Raw genomic sequence first — 13,790 nt, forward strand, 5'->3', positions numbered from 1 at the left:
ACCCCACCAGCATTTGTAGGACTGTGTTTAAACAGGAAGTGCCTAATGTACCTATTTACAGAAGCTCTCTGATCCAATTGCTTACTGCTATATGTAAGAAACAAATAATCTAACATGGAAGATAACATGTAAGTTGGGTCAGTAACTAAATATGTATATAGGTGTATGTAAATGCTATTGCACTGCATTCTGATTTGAAAGACAAGCATGCTTATTACGATGATGCTGTGCAAAAAGCAATATAGTCAGCAGTAACTGCTAGCAAGCTGACACATTTCCACATTTGTCACAATGGTAAGAGGTGATCGGTAAATGGTTGCTAGGGGACATTGCGCTTAGCCTTATTGAATATGGGATTTTTTAAGATATAATCAGAAGTCAGATTTAAGCCTAAACCGGTCAGCATACTGAAGTCATTTGGATGGCCTCAGAAGTTACATAACATTAATGTTCTACAATACTTAGGCCTTCACAGGTGACAATTATAGACCTTTCATGGGCGGGAGGTGCCAAAGGCTATAATTGGTGCATCTGCTCAGAAGGCTTTAGCTTGCTTTTCTCCATTTTTTTTACACCAGTTACAAAATGATCCATTCCTCTGCTACTTGATTAGACAGACATCTCTGGAAACACACCTTCCGCAAGTGATCATTGTCCAATGAAGCCCCATGGTAACATGTTAAACGTGTAGCCTCTTATTAATAAGCCTAGTCCCAGATAGGAGACGGTCCTGTGTGATTCACCATGAGGGCAAATTACCGCACCTGTACATACTGTACCCGTATCCCTTCCATGGAGCTCAGGTTCACACTGGGCTGTGGGAATGAAGCCGTGCCAATTCAGCTGAACTCGCACAATTTCACTCCCACTTGTCAGTCCTGATTTCGGTCGCGATGACATAGGCATCTGTGCTTCTGCACAGATGTAAATCGCGGGCCGAAATCGCAAAAAGTAGTACAGAAACTACTTTCCGAAATCGATGCAGCGCCGCACCGATTAGGACGGTGCCATTGCCAGCAAATGCCGCCGATTTAAAATGCGATTTGACATGTCAAATCACATGTCAAAACGCACCAGGGCGGTAAGAGTGAAAGCACAAGCACACAAATCTGTTGTTCTTGAATTAAATCTATCAGAAACCAAAATATCTGTTTGAGAAGCCACAGATGGAAAACCCTACTAACCTTCAGCAGTTGTGACACTGTCAGCTAAGCTGAAAAGGTTTAGCCATCTAATGCTTCTCTCTCATGTATTTTGCTTCAACACATCCTATAAATCAAAAATATGTCTGCAATGTTGATTTTATATCCTAAATGTAGATGTGATATTACCTTCAACAAAATTTAAAAATAACCTCTATTATTGTGCAAGTGGCTATGAAAGTGATGAATGCGGAATGAAAATAGTCTGAAGCTGAGATATACAGTAAGAAAACAATACACAAAGTGTAGGAAAAACAAGTGGCACCCACCTCTTTGTCGGCCTTGTATACTCCGTAGTGCAAGGATGTTCTGCTCATCGGACAGGAACTGCTTCATCTTGTGGAAAGGCTCCTTCCCTCGTACAGTTAATTTATTCCAAGGTTTGGGCCTGGCCAGGATTTCGCTCACAGACCCTTGTGATAATCCCAGTACATAATGTCCAAAGATACGTTGTCCAATATTGTGCTTGATCAACTGCTCTTTCACTTGACGTGCAATTTCTGCAGTGTCTATATCTTCACCTTCTGAGACGCTTCCAGCGCTCTCTGACTGGCTCGGTGAAGGAGCCATGCCATTTATGTCCGGGCTTGGCTGCTGCAGTGGACTTTGGGAAGATATGGAGTTTGTGCTGAAGTGACCTGTTGAGAAAAGCATGCTTGTGCTTCCTGCTTCCTGCATTGTCTTGGAGTAGAAGGACTGCATAAGCTGTCGCTGGAGAAGTGAATTTAGTGCAAATTTCCCCGTGGAGGCCAAGGGCAAAGAAGGGCTTGCAATGGATAAGCTGAAATAGTCTTGGTTTAAACCCGTTGGTGAGAACTTGTGTGTACCATTAGTATTGGAAACCTGCTCCCCTGCGTTGCGGAGCAACTGAGAGGGAGGGGAGGTCGGCAAGGTTGCAGGGCGCTGAGTTTCATGCTGGTCTTTCCCTTTTCTCCTGGCTGACCCTACAAGAAAGGTCAAACATAATGCATTATGGGGGATTAAAAAGGGAAAAACCAAGATAAAAACGCAATGTTTGCCCCACAGTGAAAAAGTGCATTTTCTTTTTAAGAGGGCCAATTAGGTTTTTAAATTGAATTTGCAGTAAGCCGAACAAGGCCCCCAAAACAACCAACATGCATTTCATGTTTGTACCTTTCTTGTACAGTTTGTTGCAGCCTGGAGAATTCCTAAGACAAATCTTTGCACTTCCCCTCTTCAGTACAGACCACTGTGTCATACAAACAATACAATTCTCTACATAAAAATAAGCTTATTGCATACACAATCGATTGAGTGGCCCACAGCAAACATTTACACTTGAAAGGAACCTAGTAATGCATTCTATAGGAAACCAATATATATCTTATTGTTAATTGCCAAAAATACCATTGATAAACCATACTATGTCTATGAAATCAGTAGAATTCTCAAGTAAGAAACATAATGGCTATATTATAGATATTGTCATTTACAGGTTAAACCACACATTTAGGAGATATTATCAAAACCGTTCAACACAGAAACTGGTCAAAAATCAGGTCAGGTATAAATAATGAGTTCTTTACAGTGATGTCTACCTCACTGCCTGGGACCCAGTCAATGGTAGATTATAAAAAATATAACTGTTCTAATTTAAAGAAGACCCATGCTTCAGTCTCATTGGGTAATACCATAGATGTGTAATTTGAATAATACCCCACAAAGCCTCAGCTGAAGCTCATCCTTTCAAACAACAAGGCACTGGTTTGAGAGCAATTATTATTGGGTTGGCCATATACAAGAAATGATTACTGAGTTGGCCATATACAAGAAAATGAAAATAAATAAATGCAACCTTAGATCCAGGAAGTAAATAAAAACAGAGGGAAGAAATAGTCTGAGCATCGGAAGCTCTTGTTATGGCATGCATATCATTTTATCACACGTTGGCCAACCTCTGCATGACCAGCCAATGACTGTTCTTTTTTCTACAGTGAAATGGACAACAAACTCTTCACCATATGTGAATAGCACCAGTTATCATTAAAGCAGAGGAGAAAACAAGAGCTGGTTCTGGAACTGTGGATTTAAGGGACGATTAACCAAACCCATCCTCCATAGTTCTGAGTGATGGCTCTGCCAGTTTTAAGCCAAGTATTCAAAGGCATCTTCATCCTAGCTTGAATGATATTGTGAAGAACATCATCTCTGGCAGACATTTACTAAGTGTTTAACAAAGGTCTTCCCTGTCATCATACAGTACTTGCTAAAAGCTGGCTGCCGCTTGCTAAAGCAACAGTGGGTGCGCCAATTAAAGCCACTCCCAGACTGGAGACAAAGGGCACTTAAAGGGCTTTGAGAAAGCTGCTTGGCATTTTCTGAACTAGGAGTGAAATACAGGAACCCCACCAAGTTAATGCATTGGAAAGTCTGAAGCTGAGTTCTGCTTTTCAGTTGAAGCAAATATCTCCAAGTAGTTAAAAAAAGCTATTAAAATATTTAAATAATAATTCTTGTTATGCATTTTTCCTCTTTTCCCCATAAAACATAGGGGGGAAATAGGTCTGTAATGTTTTACCATGACACCTTGCAAAGCTGCCATTAACTAAAAGGTAATTAGTCTTATTATTTAGGCAGTGCCAACAAGGTCTCCAAAATGTGTTCTATTCTCCCGCTTACACCTTTTACAAGTCAAACAATACTCGCAGATTGCAATGTTCATTAATCTTGCTGTCAGGTGTCTCCTAACACCGCTTTCCACAGCACATTCATTTTTGTCACTTACTCAAGTCAGCAAAACAAACTTACCGCTCAGGTCGCTGTTGCTAATTCGCAGCGTGGCATTCTCCGACTGCAGGGAGCGGTTCTTTTCCAGCAACAAAACCTCCAATGGTTTCGATGCATCCTAAATACAGCCAATGAAAATGAACTGATCAGCAACCACATTGCAATTAAAGGAATAAAGGCACAGTAATAAAACAAAAGCAAGTCGACAACTGGATGACTGCACACACTTTAGAAAAATACTAATTCTTGGGCAATAAAAAATATAAAGTGTGTGCGTTATTCACATGAGTAATGCTGCCTAATATAGTGTTTTGTGAGTTTAGATAGTCGAAAAAATTTATGTTCTTCTAAAAGGGCAGAAGCTACCATTTACCTGCATGTCCTTGCTTTTAAAATGTCATCCGTTGTTTTAAATTTTGCAAGCACAGAGGAAACTATCTCACTCTTCTAATAAGTCTCACAAATAAATGTCACAAAGAACCAACAATATTAAATATAATCGCATATTTGGAGGATAAACACTGCAGGAAAACAAGCATATATGCTGCCCACACAGATGGTAATCAAAATTCAGCTGCTAATTTTTGTCAGAAGAATAAACAATTTATTTTTGTAAAATTAATAATTATGCCTGCCACTAAACTAAATTCATAGAACTGAAATCTGAAAAATATTAACACAGGGCAAGGCTGGAGTAAAAATGAATTTGTTGCCGATTCTAACCAGTCAAGTGTCTTGTTTCTAATTTTGTGTTGTTTCTAAAGGCCCGTACACACGATCCAAAAATCGTATGGTAATTTTCGTACGACACCCGATCGTCCGATAATCTTCTTGTTAGTATAGTTCTTTCGACAGTCGATTCAGACTCTTCAGACTAAAACATCCGAATGTGCAGGCTACTTAGTTTTTGTCGTACGCGAACAGAACGTCCGATTTTCGGGTACAGAATACATGTGAAGTCTTGATTTATGAAGCCCCACCAAGATATTTTCTTATAGTCGTACTACACTATGAGATTTTGCATGCTCTCTTATTCCTTTCAGAAGCATATTTAATAAAACATATGAGATGGTGTTAATTTCTGAAGCCTTGTGAAAAAATATGTACCAATCTGAAAAACCAAAATGTCTGAAATAAGAGTTAGGCCTCGTACACACGATAGGTTAACCAGAGGACAACGGTCTGATGGACTGGTTTCATCGGTCCAAACCGATCGTGTGTGGGCCCCATAGGTTATTTAACCTTAGATTAAAAAAAAGCCAACTTGCTTTAAAATTAACCTATGGAATCCTAACCAATGGGAAAAAAACGATCGTTAGTAGGCACGTCCATCGGTTAAAAATCCACGCATGCTCAGAATCAAGTCGACGCATGCTTGGAAGCATTGAACTTCGTTTTTTTCAGCACGTCGTTGTGTTTTACGTCACTGCGTTCTGACACGATCGTTTTTTTAACTGATGGTGTGTTCGCATGACGGACCATCAGTCGGCTTCATAGGTTAACCGATGACAATGGTCCTTCAGACCGTTGTCCTCTGGTTAACCTATCGTGTGTACGAGGCCTTAGTGTACAAGACAGACGGGGTGCTTTTAGGGCATTAATACACGTTAGAGATTTCTTCCTATTTAAAAAAAAAACAAAACAAAACAAGGGATCATAGTAAAAGCAGCAACCACCACAAGTGAATATTGAGCTGCATATTCTAATGCTATATTCAAAAACAGCTCTTAAATAATACACCAGAAGAAAAACACAACTTGTGTTGTATCCTTCAAATAAACTCATCAGCCACTAACAAGCAGTCAGATTCCAATCCAATGACAAGTGACACATGCAAAAAAAATACAAATCTCATTGGCTGCTGTGAGGCAGCACAGACAGTTTGTATTTCAGATGCAAAATAAATGCAGCCTAAATTTTAAATACTTCTGAAAAACAAGATGTACGATACCTGACCGCCTGGTCCTTCAGACTGGGAAAACTCCATGGACTTCAAAATGCTGAAAAAAGCAACAAAGAGAATTTATTGCCTAGGTCCCCATTTTCCAATAAACATCCACAGCATTGCCCTTCTGGTTCCCAACACTGCTGAAAGGACAATTCTTGGTAACTTTCTCAACTGCCGCTGCATCACAATAATCAGATAATGAATCACAACACTTGTCTGTCCCCAGATAAAATACATCTTTCTTATGGGTCATTTAAATAATGCATATCTCATTCCCAGCAGGCCACACTGTGGCATAAAATTAAATGTTAATAAGGATATAACATTTAAAGCTGTCAGAAAGTGTATATATTTGTTAGTGTAGCTGCAAGGGAGTTAGATTTGCATAACAGTCATAGTTAAATAACACCATTATTTTTCAAAGATCCTCCTCTTAAAGACTCTATGAAAGAACCAGATTATGTGGAAATACAGCAGTCCACAGACTGTAAGAATTCCTCAATGTAACATGTAGTATGAATGCAGTATAAATAGTCTGAATGTAGTAGAAGGTAAAAGCTTTCCAGCATAAATAAAACATTTACAGCTTCTTCTGACATCTCCATGTAGAAACAAGGAGACGCTTTGTACGAAATAGTGTGACCCTTGTCCTGCTGTTTTTTTTTGTTTTGTTTTTTCATTTAACAAAAATGAGAGTATTTAGTAATTATTGACTTGCAATACCGGATTCTGCCTGATGGTAGCACTGCGGGTGAGCTATGAAATGACAGCTCCTGGTGAAACGGAAAGTATGAATAACGCTTCAAAAACAACTACACTTTTTAGTTTTTTTTTTTTGGGGGGGGGGGGGGGGGGATAAGCCACAAAACATTTTGGTTGTTTTTGTGCACGGGCATGTGTTCCATTACCTGCAGGTGGTTCCTTCTGATAAAAAATCTTCCAGTGTCTCCTTCACAGCTTCTAGATTTTGCCCTCTTCCAGCACTGTGATGGTTAACAGAAGCTGCTTCTACTCACCAAAGTTGTGCCTCCAGCTCATGCCCTCGCCTCCATTCAGAGAGCTCATCGTACTACAATCACATAATGCATCGCATTCTGTGAATGGAGGAGGGCATGCTGTCATTCAACTCCTCCCTCCATTAACATAACGTCATTCATTGTGTAATAGTATTAAGACGAGTTCTGTGAATGGAGGAAAGGACAGAAGAGGGCACTGGTGCAAAGTCATGTTGGAACAGGAATGGACCATCCCCAAACTGTTCCCACAAAGTTAAGAGCATGAAACTGTCCAAAATGTCTTGGTATGCAGATGCCTTTAGAGCTTCCTTCACTGGAACCAAGGGGCCAAGCCCAAACCCTGAAAAACAACCCCACAACATAATACCCCCTCCACCAAATGATTAGGACCAGTGCACAAAGCAAGGTCCATAAAGACATGGTTGAGCGGGTTTGGGGTGGAAGAACTCTGGCCTGCACAGAGTCCTGACCTCAACTCGATAGAACACCTTTGGTATGAATTAGAGCTGAGACTGCAAGCCAGACCTTCTCATCCAGGTCAGTGCCTGACCTCACAGATGCGCTTTTGGAAGAATGGTCAAACATTCCCATAGACACACTCCTAAACCTTGTGGACAGCCTTCCCAGAAGAGTTGAAGCAATTATAGCCGCAAAGGGTGGGCCAACTCAATGTTGACCCCTGGGATGCCATAAAAGTTCATGTGCGTGTAAAGGCAGGCGCCCCAATACTTTTGGCAACATAGTGTAAGTATCTGGAATTTTGTACCTCTCAAAATGTTTTGGTGTTGAGACTCTGCAAAGGGCTGAAAAGCCTGCAGTGTCACAGATGGGAGGGGGAGTAAGCAGGCTTTAGCATGACAGGCAAATCTGAATGCAAATTATTTCGGCTCTAAAATTTCAGACTGAATTACTGTTCAGTGGCTGCACGGTTTGAAAGCAGGGAAAGGCATTTTTATGCTCGTTAACGACATGTAATTAGTTTATTAATTAGTTTATTCCTTTTTTTTTAATTAGCTGCTTTACGAAAATAACTCTTTAGAATAGGACCAAATCCATTCTTTACCATTTCTCAGCAAATTACACAGTCTAAAATGAAGACCGCCACTAGAGGCATTATCTATAAATTCATACATAAAATACAATACTGAAAATATAGAAGCAGAAAGTACATATGTCAGAGCCACATCAGATTAATTTCTGGCAAAACCTAACAATTATAACTCAGAGGATATACTCACAAAAAACATTCCATATTTTCCTTTTTATCAAACTGCATATATGGCACATAAAAAGAATAAATGATTGCATGCTATCCCTACAACAGTACTACTAATGGGTATGCAGCATATTCTCAAAGCTGGGGTGCCAGAGACAGCAACATAACTTTGTGATTGTGCATTATGAGCAAAGAAACTGTTTTCTCAACACTCAAAATGTAATTTGGACAAAATGATTTATGGCTGCAGGAAGCACTTGTCAAATAAAAAGAAGAATGATTGGTAAAGAAGGCAGAACACAAGGAAAAGGCAAGCAAAAAATAGATGCAGACGGTAATATTACATTTTGGGACAGCATATGAAAAACACGAAGCCGGTGATATTCAAGTCAGCCAAAAGCAGGCGCAAATCTCATACTTTTTTTTTAAAGGGACGCTACTATTAAATATAAATTCATACTTTCAAGTATATCCATTCTATATATTAAAACATACGTGAAAACCTTGTTTGACTGCACTTGTCTTTCCTTAGATAAGGTGATGCTGGTCTCTTTCTCTCATTGTCGGCATAAACAGGCATGCCTGGCAGAGCCAAGTGGTCATGTTTTGGGCAAGGTTACAGAAAGCCTTGCCTTAGGGCAGTCAGACTTTGCTTGCATATCTCACTGCCCTCTTCTGACTGGTGGCCTCCATTGAATCTGCTACTTAAAGAGAACCAGTCACCAATGAACAACTGTAATGATGCGTACACACGACCGCTATTCATGTCATGGAAAAAAACAACGTTTTTCTCAACGCGGTTTGTCACGATTCCTCTCAAGTCTGCCTTGCATACACAAGTTTGTGAAAAAAAATGCTCGAGCAAAGCGCAGTGACGTACAACACGTACGTTGGCACTATAAAGGGGAAGTTCCATTCAAATGCCGCCACCCCTTGGGCTGCTTTTGCCAATTTCCCCATCTCATAACTTGCTTCTGAGCATTTCCCCCTCATTAAAGTGTACACACGACCGTTTTTCATGACGTGAAAAATAACGACGTTAAAAAAACGGAGCAGTTTCTAATCTTTTTTCTGGAATTTTTCTCGTCGAGAAAAATGCTCTGGAGCCTACACACAACCGTTTTTCCACGACCAATTTAAAAAATGCAATTTTTTTCATCATGAAAAACGGTCGTGTGTACGCGGCATAATAATCGAAATCATCACTTTTTAGAATTTATAATCGTGCAGCCTTACCTCTACATCAAAGAAAACTAAACACTTTGTTTGACAGGTCAATCTTACTCCAGCAGTCCAGACAATGATATTTTTGCTTTGATGGTGGCAGAATACAAGTAAATAACAGCAAAGGCACTGTGTCCCTGAGAGGCAAGGCTGCACTATCATAACAATTTTATGCCTAATGCACAGCGGATGTTTTTACAGCTGCGCCTAGGGGCGTCAGGCATTTTTCTTCTTTTTTTTACAGCTTAAAAATGCCTCTCCATGTTATTCTATGTATCCCTGCACACATAGGGGTAGATTCACATACAAATAGATCGGCGCAGCGTATGCGAGATACGCTACGCCGCTGTAACTTACATTAGGCCGGTTCGAATCCCCAAAGAATTTGCGCCGTAAGTTACGGCGGCGTAGTGTATCTCAAGCGGCGTAACGGCGCGGAATTCAAATCGGCGATTAGGGGGCGTGTTTCATTTAAATGAAGCGCGTCCCCGCGCCGAATGAACTGCGCATGCGCCGTCCCTAAATTTCCCCCCGTGCATTGCGCGAAATGACGTCGCAAGGACGTCATTTTTTAAACTTAGACGTGACTTACGTCCATCCCGATTCACGGACGACTTACGCAAAAAAATTAAAAAATTCAAATTTCAACGCGGGAACAACGGCCATACTTAACATGGCAAATCTAACTATACGCTGCAAAAAAGCAGCTTTAACTATACGCCGGAAAAAGCCGACTAGAGACGACGTAAGAGAATGCGACGGCCGCGCGTACGTTCGTGGATCGTCGGAAATAGCTAATTTGCATACCCGACGCGGAAAACGACGTGAACGCCACCCAGCGGACGCCAAAGTATTGCATCTTAGATCCAAAGGCGTACAAAGACGTACACCTGTCGGATCTAACCCAGAAGCCGTCGTATCTTGTTTTGAGGATTCAAAACAACGATACGACGCGGGAAATTTGAAAGTACGCCGGCGTATCAGTAGATACACCGGCGTACTCGCTCTGTGGATCTGGCCCATAGGCTTTTGGGAGCTGTAAGTAGCATAGGTGTTTTCAAGCTGCCAAAAAAAGAACCCAGGGCCGCAAGATCTGGAGCAGCAGCGTTACAGCTGTAAAAAACTCCCAATGTGGCTAAACATGTGTTAATGCTGTCAATCGTTTTCTAAGATGCAGTAATTGGATTTGAGAGTGGAAAACAGAAGCGGGCCGAGAAACGCTGCTTAACACTAATGCGGCTAAATGCGCATGAACGCTAATGCAAAATGCTTCTAAAAGTGCATTTTTACAGACAAGTTTTCCTGGCATCGGGAACTGGCTTTGCAGTTTGTGTGCATGAGGCCTTATAGTCTGTGTGCAGATCTAACCTTTTAGCAAAGCCTGGGAGACATGCATTCTATGCATCCGATAGCAAAAAGTCTCACAATGAACATCTTTAAAGCACAGAAGTGCATGCCAGCCATGCCAAAAGGAAGTAGAAATAAAAAAATATATAATCTTAGAATGCAGGAAAGGAAGGGAGAGGAAAGTTTAGGAAAGACAGGTTTTCAAGACTTTTCTACTATAACCGATTTTATGAATGAATATTTTAAGCAAACTTGCAACAGTTTTTACAAAATATCTTTACAAAAAAAAAGTATACAAAAATGAAATAAATTGGCCCTCTTACATGTACAGACACTACAGAATACAAAGCAATGACAATGAAAAAAAATGGAGTTGTACTGCTAGTCACTTACTTGAGTTCCTTCTTTATTTCTTCATAATCAGCCTGCCCTTTCAGTTTTTCTTCAAGTTGCTGCAAACAGTTTGAGAAAATCAGTTAACATAATACAGCTTAACTAATTTAAAAAGAGGCTTGAAACGTGCATTGCCATATGTTAGAGTAAATTGGTAATTACGGTAATAAATGAGTAACGCAACACTATAAAAGTGGGACTCTCAAGGATCTTTCTTGGCTTTTGCCCAACCCTTGCCACCTAGCTACTGGTGCATCTATCGCAGCCATTAGAAATGTTGGGGCCCCTTACACAGCTTCAGGTCTGGGCCCTAACCCTCCCTCCTGGGCCTGACCACAAACATTCCTCAAGGCCCGCCCACTGGCTGTCCCACCAAATCCACCTACTAGCCATCCCACCAAGTCCTTAAGTGCACCCACTTTTATTTTAATACTCTTACAACCGAATATATCCTCCATCCCATATCCTACATCCCATGTCCTCCTCCTCCTTCGCCATCCCATGTGCTTCTCTTCCAGTCCCATCCCATGTCCTCGCCCTTCTCCAGTCCCATCTCCTCCATCCCATACAGGTGTATGGGCTGTACACCCCTGAAGGCGGCCTTGGGTGCATCACTATCATGTGTATCTTTTTCAAACAACAAGGAGGCAAAAAAGGTGGAAGGTCAGAGCCAGAAACCCTAAGGCCCCGTACACACGAGAGGATCGATCCGCTGAAATTTATCCGCGGACCGGTTTCAGCGGATAGATCCGCTGGTGTGTACGATCCAGCGGATATTTATCCGCGGATATTTTTCCGGGCGATGGATTTCCAGCGGATCAAAATTTCTTAGCATGCTAAGAAATCGATCCACTGGAATCCAGTCCAGCGGATTGATCCGATGGTCTGTACAGACTCACCGGATCAATCCGTCCGAATCCATCCCTCGCATGCGTCGTAATGGTTCGACGCATGCGTGGAAGTCCTTATATTACAGCGTCACGCACGTCGCCGCGTCATCATCGCGGTGACGGCGCAACACGTCACCGCGGAGGGAATTCCGCGCGGATTTTGATCTCATGGTTAGTACAACCATGAGATCAAAATCCCCCAGAGGATTTACCTGCGGAAACGGACCTCCGGACCGTTTCCGCGAATCGATCCTCTCGTGTGTACTAGGCCTTAGCCTTGTGGCTTGCAATTCCTTATAAGAGATCCAACATATCAGAAAGTGCCATCAAACTTTTGGAGATGGCAGCTACTGTATATAGGCCTCTTTTAGACACCATTTTAGCCTCAGGGACTATGCATCATTTAAAACAGTGGCCATCAACCCTGTCTTCAGTGCCCACTAACAGGCCAGGTTTGCAGGATAACTGAAATACGTTCCAGGTGATATAATTTGCTGCTCGGTGATTGTGGTATTCTAGTCTGCATCTTTCCAAGGTAATACATAAAATATGTATAGTATTGGTCCAGCAGTGCACCAACACCTTAGCAGCCATTGTGCGACATGCTGGGTCTTTGGTGTGCTCCTGCACCTTTAAGGAGGGGTGGCTACCCTTCAGTCCACCTGCCCTTATCTATCGATCAGAATGCACGTGCCTCCATTGTGGGGACAGTCATTGTTTAGTGTTAGGACCACAGATTACAGGGTGCCTTGACGCGGCTCTGTGGCTCACGCATACGTTTACAAACGCGTGTGGACAAAACTCCTGTTTTTAACGCATACTGTTAGACAGGTTAATTGGTTGTTCTGCGAGCTGGTCGGTAAGTAGGCTTGGTTTTTCCCTGGGCATTCCTCAGGTTTTGTTGTTAATACATAAAATATGGCCTGTTAGTGGGCACTGAGCACAGGGTTGATGACCACTGGTTTAAAATACATCTTAATATTTTTACCACCACTTGTGTCCTTAGCTTGTTGCCTGTAGTTCAGCTTTCAAAACAGAATTTATCCCAAAAGCAAACATTCATTTTTATTGCAGGTTACCAATTCTTTAGAAATGATGGCTGCATTAGTTTCCTTTATTAGGCTATTTTCATAGCAAATCTGTTTTTCACAGCATAAACTCTCCAGCAGAATGTATCAGTTTACAAACCACTTAACACTGGCAGGGGTGAGTAAAATGATCAGCTTTTATTTATTCATGAATAACCTTTATCCAAAAAGAAAAAAAATGGTTGCTGTAGCTGATTATAGTGTAGGTTAGAGTTTGGCTTTAATTTGTTAGTGTAACTAAATAAGTAGAAGTAAATGCAAAACTTTTTTTCTTTCATTTTGGATAGAGTAAGATAGGGTTATAACTCCTGTAAAGTTTATTTTTGCCATCTTTGTCCCATTGGGGATATTTACCTTTACTTCCTGTCCCTTAGCCCAAAGCAGGAAATGAGAGGAAATCAATGCAAATTAAGGGAATCCCTTGGAGACCCTCAAGTCACCAAAACCAGTTTGCCCATTGGAAGATTTTCCCTCTATTACTTTTCTGGGGACAACCCAAAATTTGGGATTTGCTTTTACTTTCGCTTTCAATGATAATGGTAAAAAGAACAAAAAGAGGGTGAATCTTCTTAACAGGGGCACAGACAGCAAAAAAAACTGACAGGGGTTCTAATCTGTCTCTACCCTGAGGTGTGCAAGACCCCTTTCACACTGAGCCGCCCATAGCATTGGTGGTAAAACGCTGCTATTTTTACCGCCAACGGTATGGGCGGATTTG

At 41.3% G+C, this 13,790-nt stretch overlaps 1 protein-coding gene across 4 annotated transcripts in view; it reads right to left on the minus strand.

Moving 5' to 3' along the window:
* Positions 1-13,790, minus strand: part of CUX1 (cut like homeobox 1) — a 429,361-nt gene that overhangs the window by 80,752 nt on the left and 334,819 nt on the right. For all 4 annotated transcript variants that reach the window (XM_040338414.1, XM_040338412.1, XM_040338415.1 and 1 more), the window contains 4 exons: positions 11,095-11,153; positions 5,902-5,950; positions 3,972-4,068; positions 1,472-2,146 (listed from right to left, as the gene is read on the minus strand). In XM_040338414.1, the coding sequence (XP_040194348.1) occupies positions 1,472-2,146; positions 3,972-4,068; positions 5,902-5,950; positions 11,095-11,153 (880 nt within the window). The remainder of the gene's footprint in view (positions 1-1,471; positions 2,147-3,971; positions 4,069-5,901; positions 5,951-11,094; positions 11,154-13,790) is intronic.

Source organism: Rana temporaria, chromosome 2 (genome assembly GCF_905171775.1).
Source record: "Rana temporaria chromosome 2, aRanTem1.1, whole genome shotgun sequence".
NCBI classification, from domain to species: Eukaryota; Metazoa; Chordata; class Amphibia; order Anura; family Ranidae; genus Rana; species Rana temporaria.